The following is a 24,025-nucleotide window of genomic DNA, read 5'->3' as shown; positions in this document are numbered from 1 at the left end:
GACCACACTGTGCATTTATATGGTATCACCATATACACCATATGAGCTCAAATTTTACCTTTACTGTATACTTTTACACTCAACTGTCCTCTTACACTATAATGGATGCATAATGCATGTGAATGATGAAGAAATGCAATTGATAATTGTTTAGTCTCTTTCCTCTCAATAGTCTACTCCATCTAACTGTTAACAACAGGAAACTAGTTAATGTAGAAAAGTAAGTACCTGAACACTACAGCCAGTCACATCACTTGTTTACCAGTGGATCTTTTTCTCTCAGGATTAGAGTTTAAACAACTGATAAAAACCAAACAATAATACACAAGTAAGTTATCAAAAAGCGGAAGCTTGTGAATTTCTCTAAATTTGTTTTGATGAAGAAAAACACATCTACATCTTGTATGGCCTGAGGGTGGACACATTTAAATGTATGGGTGAACTAATACCTAAAATTATCTGTAATGAACTGCAAACAAATCTGCACTCAGCTATCTGGTGTTTATTATCCAGTTCAAATGGATTCAGCTAATGTATGATGTGAATCTGTGTGTAGGTGTGTTTCATAACAGCTGCAATGTCAAAAGTTTATCATATTTAAATACCAGTGCATTTAAATAGCCAAATGTCCAATCTAAATGACCAGTTCTGATTGACAGAATGAGTCAGTGGGTTTGATGAGTTCTTCTGGCTGTTGAGTGGAGGAGGATGTCTGGTGTGGGAATGAATCATCACACTTACAGTAAAATCACTCTCAGTCCAATCTGGCCAATGTCCTGTAAAAAAAAAACAAAGACTAAATATTAAATAATATAATTATATGGTAATCTGCTATTACAGCTCTGCTTATTTGAACACAAAACAATTAAATAACACCCAGGGTCTTTGAACAGCCTTAAAGTTTATAGGGAAGGGCATGCATGTAACCCAGACTTAAACTTTCATGGCATATTGGAGTTTGCGCAAAGTCTAGGTTCTAGTTTCCAGGTTGTTTCGCCGCAGGTAAGACAAATATTTATACAGCAAAATAAGCAAGACTTGCTTGATTTGCGTCAACGTCATTTAACGTCAATCGGTCAACGGTCCACGTAGATCAATCTCAGTCGCCTCAAAGTATGTACAGATAGTTAATGTATACCTCAGGCAGAATATACCACATGTATTATATTACAGATATAAAGTTTATTACGGATTGTCTTTTAAGCTGTAGTGTATTTCATGTGTAAATTTCGAGTGGTTTTGAAACCGGTTTCTGAGGAGTACCAGCCATTTGCGTTTGTTGACGGTTGGCGCCCTCAGGTGGAAAATTTGATGGTTTGCTAATATCACGATTAAAACCTCGTTTAATTTTCTTCTTTTGTACTGAATATATTCCCTAGAGTTCTAATGTTACGAGAATGAAGGCTATGTCTGCAAACGTTTTGGATATCTTTATTAGTTTTGTGAATGTCAAATAATCTGTCAGTAAGAATGATTACTGTTTTTTGGGCCAAAGACCTCTTGGTGAATAAAGAGATGGGGTAGGAAACCCCTACATAAGAGACTTCTTTCAAAAACATTTAAAAGCCACCCAGACCTCAAACGTTTAAATGGTATTGTCAGAATAACGAACAACCTTGTACGTTAGGCCCACAGGCTACATAACTTAAAAACCTTTACTGAGAAACTGCAGATGCATGTCCTGAACCCTCTGAACTCTTGACATTTAAAGTTTCAGAACTGCCATGTCATGTCAGAGCCTTAGGATAGGCTGACCTACTTAGAGTCTGCCAAATCAGAAATTGTGATCTGACACCATGATTTGACCCCTGTCTCAGATCCAAGTGCCCTGTTTGGGCAACATTCCAAACACACATGAAGTTAAGCGATTCCTACTAAATAAATGTGCATTCCTAGAATTAAATGCAGCTTCTGGCAACAAAAGTCACCTTGATCTGGATTGCTGAGTTTAAAAACTGAAACCTCTACTCATGCATTCACTTCAACAAATCACAACAATTGGACAATATTTATTTGATTATATTTTTATTAAAACATCTGAAATACAAAAGGCAAGAGTACTTGCACAAGCCATGCCCATGCACCAGCACATAATATTGTTAAATACACTTGTGACATGCTGCAGAATATTGTTAAATATACTAAACATTTCAAACTTAAGCTGCAGCATACATTTACTTCAAGTATAAAGCAATTGCTTCTCCAATATAAAGCAGTCTCTATTTACACTTCAGCAAGCCTATAACTTAATTACAGTATTACTGTAATAACACTGTTTGCTGATTGACTATCATTTGACAAACATTTCATGTGGCAATCAGCTGTGTTCTTGTGCAACTGACTGAAAACAGGCAAGAAAGTACAATCACAGAGTTATGGTTTTAACCTTGTTCAATAACCCTCGGACCAAAAAAAATGACATTGAACTCAAATTCTAATCTCTACCCTGTGGCCATTAATCACTTGAAAAATGCAGTGACACCTGAAAAAACAACTTTTTAAAACCAAATTAATTACTTTGGAAACAATTTACAGGGCAAATCCTTCAGGTTCACATTTTCCCAGTGTAATCATACAGGTGTGTTTGCATCTTATAAGAAGTGTGAGCATATCTGGTTTGTTGTGTCATAAACCTCTGTTTCCCTAAATATCTCTCCTTCACCTTTCAGAGACGTTCAGCACACACCCAGAAACCAAACAGGAATTTCAGCAATGACCAGCAATGTTATAAATATAACATCACCCTCAGAAGGGACGGAGGTAAGAAAGATCTGAAAGTAACAGAGAATACTGTGTGCAGTAGTTATCTTTAATTACATTTTTCACATTAAAGTGCCAATTAAAAAACTTTTGTTTGCACCTTACTGTGCAAACCATCAAACGGCCAACTTCTCATTCCATGTACAGGTAAAAAATAAAGCAAACCCCTTTATCAGGACTTTTACAGTAATGTGATAATTTGGTTGAGCAAACCATGTTTTGATGACCCTTGAACTCCAAGACATGCTTTATGAAAAACTGTATGTACTAAAGGCATGCAATACAAAAAGAACTTATCAGTTGAATAAAGACAGAATACAAATGGTACTAAAATAAAATACTTTGTAAGAAAATGAAATTTTGAAAAAAAAAAACAATTCACTGCTGTATTCATGTCCCTGGCTGATTAGTGGCATTAGCAAATAATTTGGTTCATTTGAACCTAAATAAAACAACAAGGGCTAGTTAACTCAAAAATGAACATTCTGTTATCATTTACTTACCCTTATGTCATTCTAAACCTGTAGGGCACAAAAAGGCATTATGAGTAAAGCTCCATATTTTGGACCCCACTGGCTTTCTTGGACAAAAACAGTTAAGGTCTTTGCACACTGAGTCAGAAATTTTTGTATGTGTATTTCAGATGCGAAAAATGCAGAAAATTGAACCTGATTTTTTTTTAATGATGGGGAAGGTTTTAAATTGCAGCGTGTAAAAGCGATTGACAACGTGAGGTTGTATTTATTTTAACGTGAAAATTTCTGACAAGAATTTCAAACCGATTAATCGCATGCAAAATGAAAATCTGTCTTACTTAAATTAAAATAAAAAAAATTTCTGAAATGTATACACATGCATCTGTGTGTATTTATATATACATAATAAATACACACAGTACACATACTTTATGTAAAGACAAACTTTTATTGTCTATGCGATTAATCGTGATTAATCGTTTGACAGCCCTAGTCCAAAACAAGACTGGGCCCCACTGACTTTCACTCACAGGGACATTTTAAAAATGTCTAGTTTTTGAACACAAAAAGTCATACAGGTTTGAAATTACATGAGGGTGAGCCGATGACAGAATTTTATTTTTGGGCATACTGTCCCTTTAAGCTAACTTCTTATTTAACATATCTCAGTTACAGAGCTCTCCAACTTAAAAAGTACATATCCGGACCGGTTTTGCTTTCTGTTCTCACTTGCCATTTTAAATGACCTTTGTTTTACTTTCCTTTTCCATTCATTCACAAATTAAAAGCATACCACATAAAAGCAAATTTTGGCACAATACAACTACTATATAAAGTCTCTCCTCAGTGCAAAATCTGCTAAACCTACATTATTAACTTTCCAGTCTTGATTTATGGTTTTGTGTTGCATTTTGACAGTTTAACTGTGATAGTAGGTCTGCAGTGAGCTCAGCATTTTTTCCACATATAACCTTCACTCACCTACTGAACATTAAAATTCCTTTCAAAGGCAGCTGCCATGAATATGTGAACATAAAAATACACTCACAGTAATACATTCCCCACTGGTATAGGTAACATTGTGCTGTGCTGATATTACTGATAATGAAGTGATGAGATTGTGCGTAGGTTTAGAATTGATTATGTATGTAACAGAACATGAGGAAGAAAGAGTCTTCTACTGTCCACCAATGACGTGTGGGTTAAACTGCACTATAATGATTGTGATATCATCCCTATACATGCGGGCTAATTCCTCTGGCAAGCTTAACATCTTTGACAACCTCTCATGGTCCACCATTCCAAACTCGTTACTCCCCACCGCATGCCGAATCAGATGCGTAGCCGCATTCTGGTCCTCAAAGGTGGAGGAGATGCGAGCCTTCCTCTCCTGCAACAATCCCTGCATCTGACCCAAGGTCACCTTATAGCCGCCAACACTGACTGGCTGCTGCTGGTGCACTCCAGTGAGATATTCACCCACAATCCTCACCACCTCCTGCCTGTGTAGCGTTTCCCAAAGCCCATCCGAGCCTAGAACCAGAAAACGATCCTGTGGACGAAGGCGGTGTCGCGTCACCTCTGGTTCCGCAGTAAGGTAGGGTGGTGTGTGGTAGTTGGGTGGGATGAACTTGGCGTGCTCATTCTCATGGAGCTGGTCCGGTCCGGACTCAAGAACACGACGCTGCAGATCAATGCTCCACTTGAATTTAACATCTCCGAAGGCGCGAAATGGCATGAGTAACCCCAACAGGCGATCCTGCTTCACCACAGTCTTGGCCTCAGAGTGCGGGTGCTCAGAGCGTACGCGCTTCACCTCAGATTCATTCTGTGCACTGTGGTCGTTGGTGAGCGTAACGGCAGAAAAAGAGCCATCAGGTTCTTGTACACCTAGGACTGCACGGCCATCTCCAGTGTTGGCAACGTGCAGCTCGTTCCCATCAATGTGTGCAACACATGCAGTAGCGCCTGAGAATGCAACACGAAGCACCCAGTAGTGCAAGAACGCATTTGGGTCACCAACCTGCGCCTCAAGGGATATGTCATTGTCCAACCTTTTAAAGGCACTCACAAGAGCTTCAGCAACTTCCGGCTGCTCCCCAGGAACACTCAGGTCTAGCAGTTCCTGCCAGTACGTGCGCAAGCTGGAGAAGTAGAGGCGTGAAGCTTCCTTGCTGAAGTAGTCGTTGGGATGCTTGTGCCACTGCAGAATCGGGTGAAGAGCTCGTCCGCTCTCTATCGCGTTCTCCAGCTCCATTAATGTCTCGTGTGGCAGTAATGAAATGGCTATGTAATAGAAGAGGCGCTCGCTAAGTGCCTGAGCACAAGCGCAGCCCGCGTGGCCATCAAATACACCGTAAAGCATTCCGCGGGTCTGCAAGCACGTCGCTGCACTTCGGCGATCCTCAATGGGTGCATTTGCTGGTAGTTGGTTGCTGTCAAAGCCCATGACTGAACTGAGGTTCTTGCCATCAAACTCAGGAACTTTGAAGCTGTACTCATTAGCTTTCAGAATGCTGTTAACCTGAGGTGGGGTCAAGTAGTAGGTGTGCCATGTGGGTGAGGTCCTGTATCCTCGCCATCTTTGTTCAAAGCTGCGTGGCTGAGTCGCATTGACGCATGGATGAGGAGACCGGCTGCAGTTTTGGCATGTTATGGCTGGCACCAGCATCCGACCAAAGCTCCTGCCATGGATGACCCTGAACACCTGGGAGGTAGCACCCATGATAATTTGACCTTACCCTCGAAGGACCTGCAGGGACACCATAGCTCAATTAGAAAAGCTAAACAAAACTCATATTTCACACTTGTCTAGAGCTATACGAGTAAAACAGTAGTCAGGTTTGAATTGAAACAGGCTTGACAACATGATTATCAAGTTCTCGAGTCTTGAAGTAAAAATACCTTCACATGACTGTGACTGTTTATACATTTTAAATCGTCAGAAGATCACTCTCATTGACTAAGCCAAGGCAAAGGTGGGGCCCTATGATTTCCGCGATGCGGAAAACACAGATGGAATCATGGAATCCAGTCAAAAAAACAACAACAAAAAAACTGAATTTACAGTTTAACGTGGAATGACACAGGATTTGTCAAAGTTTGGATGAATTAATCAAAAGTAGGTCATTACTCTTAAATTATCAAATTGTGATATGGACTAATATTTGTAAATATTAAGCCACAAAATGACTTTTTAAATATGAATTCTGTGTGTCTCTGTGTGAATGAATGACGCAGATGCACAGCTTTGTTTACTATTCGTACTGAAGAGCATGTGACACTTTAATTAAGTAGACATGCTTTTTGATTAATAAAATTTAATTTAATTCAAAACTTTGAATTAAAAAATAAAATGGATTTCATAGGGCCCTACTAAGGTCAAGCAGGCCCGGCACCAAGAGTGCTTGTTAAATTAGTGAGAGTACCTTAATATATTTAAAGGTTTTAGTACTGTACATTGTTATCACTAAAAAGCTGTCACTCATTATAGTTCATCACAATCTCATGAAGTTACATTATAATCAATGAAGTTCTCTACACTACACAATGAATCTCTTCTATACATTGCATCTACACTTTGTTATAAAGAGATGATTCATGCTAGACCCAACACCTAAACAAAAACTCTGCTGAATTGAGTGGTGGGTGGATTCTAACTTAAACCTCTGATTGGCTGTTGTGTTCAAGAAATCAACAGATAAGTTTGTGATTGGCTACACTGCTCAACTCTGCAAAAAAAAAAAAAAATATATATATATATAGTTGTCAACATTTGAAGTGGATCAAAACCTTTCATAAAAGTTGTCCTTAAACCAAAACAATACCTGTTCTTGTCTTAGGACAACTTTGATGAACTTTTTTGATCCACGCAAATCAAAACTGGATAGTTTGCCAAATCTGCAGTGAAATGCCATTATTACAGCTTTAACTGGGTGTGCTATCGATTTCGTTTGAGGGTGCTTAGCACCCCGTCGAACCGGGCCTGAAGTCAAGGCATGGACAAGCCATTCCATTCAGGATAGAAGATTGTCCCAAGGCTTAATATAGCCCCATGCTGCCACATTCTTGGCATTGGGCACTGCCTGTCCCACTGGCCTATTACTGTCCCCTGCAACATTTACTCATTACATAAAGCGAGATTGCTGCAACCCAATGTGCATTCATTGCAACTATTCCCTGCCCTTCAAGTTGGTCCCCTTTTAAAAGAATTTCTGTCAGTGATTTTCTTTGCCCAACCCAAATTTTGGTGCAGGTGTTTAGTGCTGTTAGCTGACTGTCATCTTATAGACGTCTAACCACTAAAACACTGTTCTTATTTTCTTTACATAATAAAAATGAATACAACAAAAGTACTTAATACTAACAAGTTATAACATAACGTATGTTTTATCTAATGGAAACTGATCTTCACACAGGTGAACAATTCTGTTCCTATTGAACCCATTCTTAATTTCGCGCTACTACTTTGAATCTTACTTTTGTTATTGAAACGTTCGAAAACGCCATTTGAAAAAAACAACAACAACCTTCTGCAAACATAGTACTCGCATATTAAGACTGCCGCTAGAATGGATACAGAAGGGTTAAAATGAAAGTGCCATACTACTGAAACAGCTCACGGCTTCTCTTGCTCTGTCGTTACATGCAGTTCAAGTCAAGGAGCTAACATACTACCAGGCGGGTTACTTGAACCATACCAGATAACCAATATATTAGATGTTGGAATGGTTTTAATGTATAACTTAATGATAAAACGACAGTTGCAAAACAAGGGAAAAGGCTCAGTAATGTTACGCCCCGTCCACATCATCCAGCATACATAACGTTACTTGCTACTAAGTTGCCATATTGTTTACATTTGGGCTTGGCAACATAATTTAGTAGAAATCATCGCAGAGAGACGTAATCGGATGAATGTCCCTGTATTTAAAGAAAAAAAAAGATTTTCAGATAGCACACAGTTTGTATAGCAAACCCGCTGTTGTACTGCGTGAATACCGCAGGCAAATATCAAACGCTAATGCATCTAAAATACGCTGTATGGAAAGCATTACACGCAATTGTCGTAGGAACTGCATGCGTAAGTCATTACAGCCTAACAAAAGAGAAATATTCTTACCTGAGGATATTAGTAGGTGTCTAAGTTTCTAGTCGATGTTTGATCTGGCTACATTAGTTCATATGCACTCACCCCGCCCACATCCTGCAAGCCTAGTTTGCGTTCACTCCCACCGAACAAGATGATTGGTTCACTTACATAGCTTCTACGTCATCGGAGGTGTAGCTTTTCTTAACCTTTCTTTTTCCGGTATGTATAATTATATAATAATGCCTATATGAATAGCAGCCAAAATAATACATTACATACATAGGCAATTAAATATACAATTATATATATATATATATATATATATATATATATATATATATATATATATATATATATATATACGCCTAAATTAATCAACAAAGAAATGCATAAATACATCTACAAAAACAAACAAAAATAAATGAATATTTCTACTTATATTTCCTTATTTATGCATAATTTCCTTTTTTTGCATGCATTTATTTTTTTACATGTATTCATTTGCATTTCTTTGTCCATATGGTAAAAAGTGGGCTTTATTTTATTTTAGGCAGTTCTGGCTTAGGCTAGAAAGAAGCTTTTGAGTAGTAGTCGATGAATGAATGGCTTAAAAGTGGACAAATAAAATATGGCCTAATTGATTGAATATTATTGGTACTGCAAGTACAGTAGGGTGCAAATACAGTATCATTGCAACTGCAAATGCAGTATACATTACTCTTTTTCCCAGAAATGAATATTAACAAACTGCAACGTCAATAGATCAGATCTGATTACATATTTGACAGGGAAGGGTGTGCATGTGAAATAATCCAGTATTATACAAGCATCCTGTTATAACTTGTCTTTATTGTTTTTACAGAAAAAAACAACAACAGCAGCGAAATTTTATACAGTTTATGATTTACAATAGCATATGCAGTGAACATATGGACAAGGAAATAGTAAAACAAATAAGTGTGAAAAATAAATAAATATATAAATGTGATAATTGAAATAAAATTGGAAAGAAACAAAAAAGGAAAGAAACAAATGTATAAATAATAAAAATAAAAATATATGTGGATAATTTTTTTTCAATTCATTTATTTATTGTTAGTATTTCTTTATATATTTCTTTATGAATCTATTATTTTGTCACCTTTGGCAGATACAGAAAATATACAGAAATAATTATTTTTCTTTGTTTAACTTTTTGGTTTTTGTTTTATGTGAAGAGATTATTCTCTTACAATACAGTAAGAGAAGCTTATCTTGCACACACAGAAATCCTAAATCCTAACCACTGAAGTGCTTCTTTATTTCAGAATGCTGGATTTTATTTCTCAAAGTATTTAGTTTCCTTTCAGGAGGTTTAAAAGCACAAATAAAAAAGAGTGTTTGTAAGAGTCCATCCCTTAAGATGTCAAATCAAGCAAGGCAGAACTGAGGAGAACATCTCAAAGAAGGGTTTGAAAAAGAATAAAGATTATTTTTGTTTATTAGAATATTGGTAATGGCTTCTGTGAAAAAAGTATCTGTAGAACGGTGGTTCCAAACCACGTTTCTGGAGGCCCCCCAACACTGCATGTTTTCTATGTCTCCTTAATCAAACACACCTTATTCAGATAATCAGCCCATTAGTAGAACTCCAAGACCTGAAATGGGTGTGTCAGACAAAGGAGAGATGCAAAATGTGTTGGGAGGGGGGCTCCAGGAATGTGGTTGGGAACCACTGCTGTAGAAGATCTTAATTGTCCAGTGTGCTTTGAAGTCTTTAAAACTCCTGTTCCTCCTTCCATCAAGTAGTCACAGTATAGTAAAAAGTTTCTTCAGTGGTTTTAGAAAAACAGGAATACTCAGAAATGCCCTGTCTGCAGGAGAAGATCCTCGAGATGAACCTCCTTGTAATTTGTTAATAAAAAAAGTTAATTATGTGAATCATTCACAGCAGAAAGTGCTTCAGGGCTGGCTTAGGTAAGAAAGAAGTCTTTGAGTAGTGCAAGTCAATGTCTTAAAAGTGGCCATAAAGACGACATGGCCAAAATCTTATATGAAGATTTAACTGATTTAATATAATTGTAACTGTATATATAGTGTAGGGTGAAAATACATACTTTTTTCCCAGACTATGAATATGAACCAACCGCAACATTATTAGAATGAGTCATTTACAGTATAAAGTGCTTCAGGGTCTGAGGTTTTCCGCAGTCTCCACAATGAGAAACTCAAACTCTTCTGCTTGGATGATAAACAGAGATTCAGAAAAACACATCAATCACAGATTCAGCCCCATCATCAAAGCTGTTCCAGCTTACAAGGTAGGTATATTATTAATTTCATTTTCTACAATAATATTTTATTAACATTAACATATTAACATATTAACATATTAACATATAAACATTAACATGTTTTAGAAACAGTATGCAGTGAATATAATAAGATGTGTATGTACATCATGTATACACAGGTGACACATATATCAATGACTACACACAAACAAAAGACTCTAAAATCTCCTAGTAACAGGAATTTGACAAATTTCCACTTCGCTTATGTTCTAGGAAGAGCTTGAAACAGCTTTGAAGAACTTACAAGAAACTTGAACACCTAAAAGAAAAGCAGAATGTGATAAAGTTCAGCACACCAAAGTGAGGATCACAAGTCAGGAGACAACATTAAATATTGACTGACTTGCATCAAAGGGATTAGCATAGACAAAAGTATGTAATAATTCCTGTTCTTGATCCACATATTAAATTATTATAGTTGGTGTGAACTTTTAAATAAAATACATCATTTAAGAGGGTGCGACCAAAAACAACACAACACTGACAATGCCTAAAGTGTTTATTCATATTGATATACTTGTGTCAAATTAATATCATAATAATAAAGCACCTGTTCTCTCTCGTTTGTCAGCTCCTGTGATTCTGGCCCCAGACACTGCACATCCACGTCTGCTACTGCACCACACTCAGTGATCAGCCTTATGTATGATTTATTTCATCACATTGAATGTTTAAATCAAGACACCAACACAAGAATCATACAGTTTTAGTTTTGCCAGTTTATTATGTCAATAAATATTAATGTGCTTTGTAGAATTGTGAACTGAATTGTGATAAGCTCCTTATTATTTTGTATGTGTTTGGATCTACTCATACAATGTAAATAAGGTTTATAGCAGGTGTTAACAGTGATTAACAACAATTAATCTAAAGGTCAGGGTCGGGTGGGGTTGCTATAAACCGTTAATGCTCATTTGACTGGAGAGAATACAACCCTGGACCTTTTTTGTTAATCACTGAGTCACACCCCCCACCAAATACAACACACTACACCACATCTGCCATCTAGGACGCTATAGTGTCCCCCCTGCACCTACCTCGACAACCCTGCAGGGGGGCCAAGTAATTAGTTCAATTTGTGGTGTCCGAGGCAAATTACTACTACCGTCAAATGCGTCTGCTTTGCTTACTGCTCATGAAGAACTCACTGCCAGATTCAAATGCCAGTATGATGTCACAATGATAGAGTCATTAGCGTTAATAGAATGTTCGGAATCTTTGATCTTCGTTTGAAGCTTCTGAATGAGTCTCACTGCAGATTGAAGCTCAGAGTTTATCAGAACACTAGTGAATGTTTTGAATTAGTGAATGTAAATTAAAGGGCCCCCCTGCAGGGCTGTGGTGGATGGGTGCAGGGGGGGCCCTATAGCGTCCTAAATACTGGATGTGGTGAAGTGTGTTGTGTTTGGTGGGGGGTGTGACACAGTCATTGACAAAAGAGGTGCGGGGTTGTATTCTCTCCAATCATTAAGCTTTAATGGTTTATAGCAACCCCACCCAACCCCGGCCTTCAGATTAATAGTTGTCAATTACTGTTTACACCTGCTATAAACCTTATTTATAACATATATAGTTGATCTATAAAAAAAGCAAACATATGAAAAATGAAGAGCATACATTTCCTTAAAATGATCACAGTTCACTGGTTTACAAAGCACACAAATATTTAATGAAATAATAAACTCACAGAACTGAAGCTAAATCATCCTTACGTTGTTCCCTTTATTTAAATAATACCTGAACTGAATCCTTTCATTAACTTAAACCTTAACTTGAATCTTTTTGTAAACTAATCTCATGATTTTAGTGCTGTTACTAAAACTTTAAGAAGTGTGTGTTTACTCACCAATCAATTTTTGGTATGTGGGCTATCTGGATGATAGATATATGTCACCAATACCTAAGAAATACCAATAAGAGTAAAAGTTGGATGAAATTCTACTAATTTATATGGTAACACTTTACAATAAGGTGTCATTTGTTAACATTAATGTGTTAAAGGAGAAGTCCTCTTCCAGAACAACAATTTACAGATAATGTACTCACCCCCTTGTTATCCAAGATGTTAATGTCTTTGTTTCTTCATTCATAAAGAAGTTATGTTTTTTGAGTCAAACATTTTTCTCCATATAATGGACTGGTACGATGCCCAGAGTTTGAACTTCCAAAATTCAGTTTAAATGCAGCTTCAATCGATCCCAAATACGGTTGTAAATGATCCCAGCCTGGGTCTTATCTAGTGAAACGATCGGTTATTTTAATTAAAAAATACAATTTAAATACTTTTTAATCTCAAACGCTCGTCTTGTCTTGCTCTCCCTGAACTCTGTGTATTCTGACAAAAGACAGTTAGGGTATGTCGAAAACCTCTGAACGTATTTTCTCCCTCAACTTCAAAAATCATTTCAAAATCATCCTACATCGCTGCAGAAGTACCGACACAGTCTTTGCAAAGTGAACATGCAAAGAAGATCAAACACCCTTAACAAAAAAGGTAAAACAGCGATACAGGACGATTTTGAAGTTGAAGGAGAACATGAGATGGGAATTTTTTTGGCATACCCTAACTGTCATGAACCAGAAAAAAACAGAGGTTGGGAAGAGTAAGACAAGACGAGCGTTTGACATTAAAAAGTATATAAATCGTTTCGCTAGATAAGACCTTTCTTCCTCGGCTGGGATCATTTACAACCGCACTTGGGATCATTTGAAGCCGTATTTAAACTGCATTTTGGAAGTTTAAACTCGGGGCACCATATCAGTCCATTATATGGAAAAAACCTTTAAATGTTTTCCTCAAAAAACATAATTTCTTTACGACTGAAGAAAGAAAGAAAGACATGCACATCTTGGATGACAAGGGGGTGAGTACATTATCTGTAAGTTGTAGTTCTGCAAGTGGACTTCTCCTTTAAAGGGGTCATCGGATGGCCATTTTCCACAAGTTGATATGATTCTCTAGGGTCTTAATGAAAAGTCTGTAACATACTTTAGTAAACATTTTTCAATGATAGTGTAAAAAACACCCTTTTTATCATGTCAAAATCAACTCTGTAGAAATCAGCCTATTCCGTTGCATGTTCCTTTAAATGCAAATGAGCTCTGCTCACCCCATCCCTCTCTTCTGTGGAGTGACGAGCCGTGCTCTGTTTACTTTAGCTGTGTTTAGCCGCTAAACTTGCTAACTGGCACGTTATTAGGAAAGGCGATTGCAAAGATTCATAAAAAAACCTTATACTCACTTCTGCCGTAAGTGAAGCTGGATCACGAATTCGTACGAACACAGATGGATACATGTAGATATATATCAGGAGGTGCATTCCTTTTACTAACAAACGTAATTCACTGCATCTTCAGCGGCTCAAATGTCGGGAGTAAATGATGACCACTATGTTCATTATTACATCCAACAACAGAACATCTCAATCGCTTATGAGCCATTCTTGTCTATGTCCCTGCTCCGTCATCAAAATAATGATGATCGGATTGTTACACTACAATTATTATTAAATTATTATTGCAATTATTATTAAATATTACTAAATTTTTTATTACATTACACTATTTGTTAATCTTTGTTAATGTTAGTTAATAAAAATACAGTCTTTCACTGTTTTTTCATGTTCACAGTACATTAACTAATGTTAACGAACACAACTTATGATTTTAATGATGCATTAGTAAATTCTTTCAATTAAATTAACATAAACCAAGATCAATAAATGCTGTAGAAGTATTGTTCATTTTTAGTTCATGTTAACTAAAGTAGTTAACTAATGTTAACTAAGTGTTACCAAAAATTCCATTGAAAGCTAAATTCCACCCAACAGGTAAATCCAGTCCACAACATCACAAACTACTCCCACTTACAAATAATAAGAGGAAGTGACTGCATTACTTATCTCTTTCTTTCGTGGTCATAATCTGTTCTCAATTCCCGGAATACAGCAAAATCAAGTCAGCAACAAGGATTAAAAACAATATTTGTAAAGTGTGTTTCTGCATGGACTCCACATGGATTTCAGTAACTGCAGTTTAAAAAGTGAAAGTAAACTTTAGGGGTGATGAATCCACCCCTCTGAAGATATTACCAGCTAAAGTGGTTATAACAATAGAAAAACTGTGTTACACATGACAGACTTTTACATGACATAAGGAAAGGCTACACATATATTAACAACAAAATAAACGTATTAAAGAAAGATTTGGATGTATCAATATAAACACAATAATCAAAGAAAAATGCCTCATATTGTATCAGAAATATGATGATAAATGTTTACTGAAAATGATCTGCTCATGGTTCACTCTGATTTTTTGTTTGTGATTTATGTGTGCTAGAAAGCAAATCCAAAACTAAGGTGACACAAAAATAATGTTTCAACATGTATTACTCATTTTTATGTTAAATGTTCAATCTGTAACAAAGTTTTTACCTCTTTGCAAACTAACCAAAATGTGGGATGTTTTAATTCCTGCTGTACGAATAAGAAATAATGGTGCCGCATCTTTTTTCTATGAAATAGAATATGCAGCTGCAATCACTCAGTGTGTCTGTGTATACACCACATGCTGTATATCTACACAGCAACTGATTTCCTTTTCAAAACAGTGTCTATGTAAATAAAAACCTTACTTTTAAACAAATTCGTTGGAATACAAGGAAGTGGCCGGACTGTTTTTTTGGACTGAGTTTGATCATGTCAGACTAAAACAGCTTAAAACAGAGTGTTGATTAATTTACATTTATGTAAAAATATACGTAAATGTGCAGGGATTCTATGTTACAACTATTAAAATGACCCACCAACTACTAGAACCACTTCCCCAAGAGCCACTGAAGCATCTGTTAAGACATCTTAGGCTATCTGCCAAGTCTTTGGGTGTGTCTTTGTCATGTTAATCTTTATGTCACCTACATGAGGGACAGCAATCAGGTGTGGCTCCATAGCTCAGTGGTTAGAGCACTGGTCTTGTAAACCAGGGGTCGCGAGTTCGATCCTCGCTGGGGCCTTATTGGATAACTTTTGAAAAGTGACCTGTTCTGAAAATGACCCTGAATTTGGGATGATGAGGACCAAATACCACATGACATACTGTGGTAATTTGGATGAACATGAACCTTCACCAAAGAAGAAAAATTGGGACATGCAGTCCTTATACCAGTTTCTGTTCTTCCATACATCCATACAGGCTCTTTTTGCCACAGGAATTACAGTCATTCTTGAAGAGACCAAATAACAGACCGACAATAAAATTAGCAAAAAAAATTTTTTAGCAATGTTCTGAGCTGCTTCAACCAGGGCCTTCCAAAAGAAAGAAATCACTCTAGATGGTGTGAGACCTATTTCCATTTTTATTATGTACTGTCCTGTAACTGTACAACGCTGTTTTTTCTCAATGTGCAACTATATTACCATATAATACTGGTAGATGGCAACTAAAACAATTTATCAGAAGCTACAGTGTGGATTGTATGGTTTTTGGCTTATATATACAGTTGCGATCTAAATTATTCAACCCCTCAGAGACTACAGTACTTCAAAATTGTCTTAAAACACAATTTTCGCATTGGTCTGATAGAAAACAGCAGACCGACTGATTTAAAATGCATATTCATTCTCTGCCAGCAGGAGGTGCTTTTGGAATGGCAGAAATAGAGGTTTCCCCAGTAATGGCTTTTATAGTCTGTATCATATTACTAGCCATTAGCCAGGGGTGCGTTCCTAAAGCAACTATAGTTGCAAGTTCCATCGTTACCAAACACAGAACGTAAGTTAACTTTGGGGTATTTGCAGCACATGTGTTCTCAAACAGATGAAGATGTTTTCTTAATTTGCAGGTGTTTTTTTTTTTTTTTTCTATTTGCATGTGTTTTTTATATGCAGCGCATTGAGCTCTCTCGGCCACTGTAGATAACAGCTCTGGATCTTTGTAGTCCCAGAGCCTTTGAAGTAGCTTTGTAAGCCTTCCTGGACTGATGTATTTCGTTCACATTTTTCTCATAATTAAAATAATCTCATAATTATCCGGATTTTTTCAAACTTTTTTTAACTTAATGCAGGATTAAGCAAATCCAAGTTTAGCTACCATTATAATCAAACACACCTGAACAAGCTGATCAAGGTGTTCTTTACTAAGACTCTTAACCTATTTTTTACCGTAAGAGCGGGTGCAGCCATTTGTAAATTTTATGGGTCATCCTTCCGGTCTCATCAGTGTTCAGCTATTTTTAGCTGTACAAAACAGCTGGTTTTGCTGCTTGATATTGCAGATTGTTTTTGTAATGTATTATTGTAATTATGAACACACTGGTTTGTAGTGCAAACAATTTTACTATTTACTGTACATTGTTATTCTGCTCGTTATTTCCCTATAGCAGATAATGAATCAGAAGTCTCACCCATAGACTTACTTCCATGTTAAAAAATAAGGTGGATAGGCAGGTGAGGTTTTTTCAAAGGTTGGAGCTAAACTCTGCAGGTCAGAGCTTTTTGTCTTTTGTGTCATAATCTAAAGCAGGGATAGGCAATGTCAGTCATGGAGTGCCGCTGTCCTGGAGAGTTTAGCTCCAACCCTGATCAAACACACCTGAACCAGCTAATCAAGGTCTTCAGGATTATTAAGGCTACAGTCAGGTGAATTTTTTTTCAGGGTTGGAGCTAAACTCTGCAGGACGTCGGCACTCCAGGACCGATGTTGCCTATCTCTGATCTAAAACAAAAAGAAGTCCGCCTCTGCTGATTACTATGGATTTACTCTCTCTGGAAGATCTTACATGTCCCGTTTGCTGTGAAGTCTTTAGTTTACCTGTTCTTCTGTCATGTGGTCACAATGTCTGTAAAGAATGTCTTCAACAGTTCTGGAAAACCAGAACTACTCAGGATTGTCCCGTCTGCAAGAGAAGATCTTCAAGGAATGATCCACCTTGTAATCTTGTGTTAAAAAATGTATGTGAGTTTTTTACAGAGAAGAGGAGCCAAATATCTTCATCAGGGTCTGAGGAGGTCTGCAGTCTGCACAACGAGCCCCTCCAACTATTCTGTCTGGAGGATAAACAGCTTGTTTGTTTGGTGTGCAGAGATTCAGAAAAACATGCCAATCACCAATTCCGCCCCATCAAAGAAATAGTTCCATCATACAAGGTAAGGGACATTTCTCTCATATCATGTGCTAAAGCAGACCCTCACTATTAACATAGAAATGCTGTAATATGTATGTATATGACAGGCCACTGTTTAATTTTGCTCAGTCTATGTACTACTTACAGTGGCCTCAGAAGTATTTGGACATTTAAGTAACTTTTTCAATTATTTTAAGCAGCTGCATGGTTATTTTTTCAGGGATATACTGTATAAAGTCAAACCCAATGAAGCTCATACAAGTAACCACAGGTGTAAAACTATTATCATGTATAAAATTTGACGACCAGAAAGTCTGGCTTTATTTTTAACAGTAAATCTTTTGTCATATTTTGCCACCTAACGAACCTTATAACAAACCTTATATTGTGAAATGTTTTTGTTTACATATAACAGTACCTATAAAAACAGGCAAATGCATGTTTTAATTTAACTGATTTTAATTTTACATTCTAGGATCAGCTCAGTAGGGCACTTACGTCTTTACAAGAGAAGTTTGAACACACAGAAAGAGTTAAAGGAGAGTGTGATAAAGCAGTTCAGCACATCAAGGTGAGTATTTATTGGTAGTGATTAAATACACCTGATCAGTTTTTGTATAAATTTTATATACACTGCTGTTCAAAAGTTTGGAATCAGTATGATTTTTTTCAGTTTTCACAGAAAAAAACAGCAATATTGTGAAATATTACAGTTTAAAATAGTCTTTTTCTATTAAAATGTAATTTATTCCTGTGATACAAAGCTGAATTTTCATGGGCCATTACTCCAGTCTTTAGTGTCACATGATCCCTCAGAAATCATTCTAATATGCTGATTTATTACTTTTATTATCAAAGCGGCTTTACAGTATTAAACACGAAAATAGTGTTTCGAAGGAACCAAAACTCCATTGTACTCCTCTGGCCAGACGAAACCAGCATTTTAATTCCAGGCTGCAACAAAGTCAGATTGTGCAGAGGACTCGTCTGGTTCCCATGGTCTTGTGCCGATGGCCGCCTAGGTGACTAGGTCTTCGCTGGGGATCTGTCTCTGGGTTGTCATGGTTTCCGCTAACATTCAGGGCTGTAGAGGTTGTCTAGATTTAGTGTTATCTAAATGTGAACTGACAGAGTGTCTCTACCTCCCGAACAATGCAAGATTGTTCCAGAGTTTGGGTGCTGCATAGGAAAAGGATCTGCTGGCCCGCAGATGATTTTGGTATTCTAGGTATTATCAAATGGCCAGAGTTTCTTGACAATACAGTATCTCCCAAGGGTAACATGTAAAGTATTAAAAAATGATGCTCCTAGTACTGAGCCTTGAGGTACTCCAAATTGATGGCATTTAGATAAGTACAATTTAAACCATGCCAATGTTGGAAAGAGTTTTCAACAGAATATAAACTGTTTTCAACATTGACAAATAAATAATCATATTAGAGATTTCTGAAGGATCATGTGACACTGAAGATTGTAGAAATGACTGATGATTTTTTTTCCCTAGTCTCAGGCTGAGAACACAGAATGGCAGATTAAAGAAGAGTTTAAGAAGCTTCATCAGTTTCTACAGGATGAAGAAGAAGCTTCAATCACTGCACTGAGGAAAGAGGAAGAGCAGAAGAGTCAGATGATGAAGGAGAAGCTTGAGGAGATATATACTTTTTAATGCCAAACGCTCGTCTTGTCTTACTCTGCTTGGAATGTTTTTGTACCGGTTCTTGACAGTTAGGGTATGTCGAAAAACTCCCATCTCATGTTCTCCCTCAACTTCGAAATCGTCCTGTATCGCTGTTTTACCTTTTTAGTTAGGGGTGTTTGATCTTCCTTGCATGTTCACTTTGCAAAGACTGGGTCGGTACTTCTGCAGTGATGTAGGATGATTTTGAAATGATTTCTGAAGTTGAGGGAGAAAATACGATTGGAGTTTTTCGACGTACCCTAACTGTCTTGAGTCAGAATACACAGAGTTCATGGAGAGAAAGTCAAGACTAGCGTTTGCGATTAAAAAGTATTTAAACAGTATTTTCTTTTAATGAAAATAACTGATCGTTTCGCTAGATAAGACTCTTCTTCCTCGACTGGGATCGTTTACAACCATATTTAAACTGCATTTTATAAGTTAAAAATCGGGGCAACATAGTCCGTTATATGGAGAAAAAATGCAGAAATGTTTTCCTCAAAAAACATAATTTCTTTACGACTAAAGAAAGAAAGACATGAACATCTTAGATGACAAGGGGGTGAGTACATTATATGTGAATCTTTGTTTTGGAAGCGGACTTCTCCTTTAATGCAGGAATCAAGACTAAGAATTCTGGGGAATACATTTTCAGGGCTATTTTTAATTTTTTTGTAATAAATATCATTATCATGTCAGATCTGTATCTGTATTTAGGTTGCCTTAGGTTTGTGTTAGATTTTGTTTTCGTTTCTGAAATCAGGCAGATATTTTTCACAGCACTGTAAATCCAGTCCACATCATCAGAAACTCCACCCTCTTTCCACCTCGAAGTGATCATTGTTTTTCCTTTGTTGCGCCATAATCTAAAGCGCAAAAGTTATTCAGAAAGTGAAAGTAAAGTTCAGATCGTTCGTGTCATAATGGATTTACTGTCTGTGGAAGATCTTACGTGTCCCGTTTGCTGTGAAATCTTCGGTTTTCCTGTTCTTCTGTCGTGTGGTCACAATGTCTGTAAGGAATGTCTTCAACAGTTCTGGAAAACCAGGAATACTCAGGAGTGTCCCGTCTGCAGGAGAAGATCCTCAAGGAGTGATCCACCTTGTAATCTTATGTTAAAAAACTTATGTGAGTCCTTTACAGAGAAGAAACGACAGATATCTTCATCAGGGTCTGAGGAGGTCTGCAGTCTGCACAATGAGCCCTTCAAACTATTCTGTCTGGAGGATAAACAGCTTGCTTGTTTAGTGTGCAGAGATTCAGAAAAACATGCCAATCACCAGTTCCGCCCCATCAAAGAAGTAGTTCCATCATACAAGGTAAGGGACATTTCTCTCATATCACGTGCTAAAGCAGACCCTCACTATAAACATAGAAATGCTGTAATAATGAGTATTTTTACAACAGACCAATATTTAATTTTGTTTACAATATACTTCTTATAGTGTTCTCAAAATATTCAGACATCTAAGTATTTTTTTCAATTATTTAAAGCAGCTGTTTATTTTTCAGGGATATACTTTATAAATCAGTTCAAATCTAGTTCATACAGGTGACCACAGGTTTAAATTATTGTAAGAAGTTGAACTATAATCATAAACTATAAAATTTGACAGCCTAGTTTGGCTTTATTTAAAGTTATGGCTTTAACAGTTATCTGTTTTGCCATCTAACAGACCTTATACTGTGAAATGTTTTGTTTGGAGGTATTTTTGTGAGCACTGTATGTACATATAACAGTACATAACAGGCCAATGTTTAATTTTGCTCAGACTATGTACTACTTACAGTGGCCTTAGAAGTATTTGGACATTTAAGTAACTTTTTCAATCATTTTAAGCAGCTGCATGGGTTGTTTTTGTTTAGGGATACACTGTATAAACCCAGATCCAATGAAGCGCATACAAGTAACCACAGGTGTAAATCATCGTAAAAACTATTATCATGAGCTATAAAATTTGAAGACCAGAAAGTTTGGCTTTATTTTTAACAGTAAATCTTTTGTCATATTTTGCCACCTAACGAACCTTATAACAAACCTTATATTGTGAAATGTTTTTGTTTACATATAACAGTACCTATAAAAACAGGCAAATGCATATTTTAATTTAACTGATTTTAATTTTACATTCTAGGATCAGCTCAGTAGAGCATTTAAGTGGTTACAAGAGAAGTTTGAACACATAGAAGGAATTAAAGGAGAGTGTGATAAAGCAGTTCAGCACATCAAGGTGAGTATTTATTTGGTAGTGATTAAATACACCTGATCAGTTCACTTTTTATATAAATTGTATATCAATTTAAAAAAAAGAACTGTTTTGTAACAACATACAGATTGGGGTCATTATGGATTTTCCCCTTCTTTTTTGTTAAGAAATAAATGCCTTTTTTCAGCAAGGATATTTGATAAGTGATAAGACTTATAATGTTTTGTTTTGAATAAATGTTGTTCTTGTGAACTTTTTATTAATCCTGAAAAGTCTAACAGGTTGCGAACATTATTAAGTGAACAACTGTTTCCAACACTGATAATAAATGAGCATAGAATGATTTCTGAAAGATCATGTGACACTAAACCCTTTTTTCCCACCAGACTCAGGCTGAGCACACAGAGCAGCAGATTAAGGAGGAGTTTAAGAAGCTTCATCAGTTTCTGCAAGATGAAGAAGAAGCTTCAATCACTGCACTGAGGAAAGAGGAAGAGCAGAAGAGTCAAATGATGAAGGAGATGCTTGAGGAGATGAACAGACAGATCTCAGCTCTATCAGACACAATAAAAGACATAGAGGAGCAGATGAACGCCAGTGACTTCTCATTTCTACATGTGAGAACTCAATATTTATTTTTTTTATTTCAGACTTTTACCCTTTATTAAGAAGCTATTAATGTATTAATAATATATTATATGTATTAATATGTGTGGAATTAATAATTAAGGGAATAATACATTATTTTGCATATTTTCCAGAACTTTAATGCCACAATGGAAAGGTAAGTGAGCTGTTGTGTCATTTGTGTCTTTGATTGTGAACTCAAACTCACTACAGTTCTGACTAGTGAATGTTATTCCAGAGCCCAGAGTTCACAGCAGGATCCACAGATGCTTTCAGGAGCTTTGATTAATACACCAAATTATTTGGGAAACCTGGCATTTAGAGTCTGGAAGAAGATGCAGGAAATTGTTCAAAACAGTGAGTCTTTAAAAATCTAAGATGTTTCATAACAACATTAACTATCCATAACAACACAGAGTGAAGTTAGATGGAATCACCAGAAAATGTATCAGCAATAAGTGTTTATTAACAACAATCTGTTGTTTACTCATGTTGATTAAATGAACATTTGAATAAAAGCATATGATGTTTATTTCTCTCATCAGCTCCTGTGACTCTGGACCCAAACTCTGCAAATACATTTCTGATTGTGTCTGATGATCTGACCAGTCTGACATACAGCAAAACACAGCAACTAGCTCCTGATAATCCAGAGAGACTTGATAAATATGCTTGTGTTCTGGGTTCAGAGGGCTTTGACTCAGGAACACACGCCTGGGATGTGGAGGTTGGAAGCAATTCATTTTGGATTATTGGAGTAACCACAGAATCAAACCAAAGGAAGGGATCAGATTTCTTTGGAACCAGTGTCTGGTGCATGTGGTATGAAGATGGAAAATATTTCTCTCATTCTCCAAAGAAATACAAAAAAATTTTCCAGTTAAAGAAAAGCTTCATAGGGTGAGAGTGGAGCTGGACTGGGACAGAGGAAAACTGTCATTCTGTGATCCTGTAACTAACACACATCTACACAGACTGACAACCACCTTCACAGAGAAAGTCTTTCCATTGTTTTATAGTTGTGATGTAAATTCCCCTCTGAGGATATTACCACTAAAATGGTTGTAACAACAGTAAAGCAGTGCAATGCCCGACAGGCTTTTACATGACAACAAACAAAATAAATTTATTAAAAAAAGAATCAAATACATTAAATGAAAAATAATGGATTCTTCCACTTGTCGTGTGCTTTGTATCCATCACCAAGTACAATGCCAGACATCGGATGGAGTGGTTTGAAGGTTTGGTTTGAAGTACACTGCCACTGGACTCTTTAAGCAGTAGAAGAAATCTTCTTCTGCTTGGATGATGAGCAGCCTGTTTGTGTTGTGTGCAGAGATTCAGAAAAACATGCTGATCACAGGTTCCACCCCATCAGTGAAGCCGACCAGTCTGAAATGCCGCAAAACACCGAAACTGGTTCCTAATCCAGAGACATTTGACTTTTATTTAGGAACACACTTCTGGGATGTGGAGGTTGGAGACAATTCAGAATGGGTTATTGGAGTTACCACAGAATCAATCCAAGGAGACATTTTCACTAACACCAATGTCTGGTTTGAGTGTCCTTGTGAAAAAGAAGTTTATTCAAGTGTGCTATTAGTATACTTTTTTTAAACTAAAAAATAGGAACGTATACTTTCAGTCTACTTTTTATATACTTCACAGAAATGTGATTTTATGTACTTCTCAGAAATATACTTAAAATGACATTTAAGTATACTTGACT

The 24,025-nt window shown here is 36.6% G+C and overlaps 2 protein-coding genes, 1 non-coding gene and 1 pseudogene across 3 annotated transcripts; 3 read left to right on the top strand and 1 right to left on the bottom strand.

Annotated features, from left to right (window-relative positions):
• Window positions 1-3,118: 3,118 nt before the first annotated feature.
• Window positions 3,119-8,465, bottom strand: pdp1 (pyruvate dehydrogenase phosphatase catalytic subunit 1). Its single transcript, XM_051130974.1, has 2 exons — window positions 8,359-8,465; window positions 3,119-5,988 (listed from the first exon to the last, which is right to left on the bottom strand). Exon 2 carries the CDS (start codon window positions 5,959-5,961, stop codon window positions 4,414-4,416), a length of 1,548 nt encoding a protein of 515 aa, XP_050986931.1. The 5' UTR covers window positions 5,962-5,988; window positions 8,359-8,465; the 3' UTR covers window positions 3,119-4,413.
• A 7,137-nt stretch (window positions 8,466-15,602) lies between these two features.
• Window positions 15,603-15,675, top strand: trnat-ugu (transfer RNA threonine (anticodon UGU)). Its single transcript has one exon. It is a non-coding gene; the product is annotated as a tRNA-Thr (tRNA).
• A 1,659-nt stretch (window positions 15,676-17,334) lies between these two features.
• LOC127178587 (nuclear factor 7, ovary-like) lies at window positions 17,335-19,450 on the top strand. The gene is made up of 3 exons (XM_051131551.1): window positions 17,335-17,806; window positions 18,260-18,355; window positions 19,289-19,450. Exons 1-3 carry the CDS (start codon window positions 17,411-17,413, stop codon window positions 19,448-19,450), a joined length of 654 nt encoding a protein of 217 aa, XP_050987508.1. The 5' UTR covers window positions 17,335-17,410.
• Window positions 19,451-20,104: 654 nt separating this feature from the next.
• Window positions 20,105-23,935, top strand: LOC127178242 (nuclear factor 7, brain-like; annotated as a pseudogene).
• Window positions 23,936-24,025: the final 90 nt, after the last annotated feature.

Source organism: Labeo rohita, chromosome 16 (assembly GCF_022985175.1).
Source record: "Labeo rohita strain BAU-BD-2019 chromosome 16, IGBB_LRoh.1.0, whole genome shotgun sequence".
Taxonomy (NCBI): Eukaryota; Metazoa; Chordata; class Actinopteri; order Cypriniformes; family Cyprinidae; genus Labeo; species Labeo rohita.
This window is presented reverse-complemented; position numbering and strand designations above follow the sequence as displayed.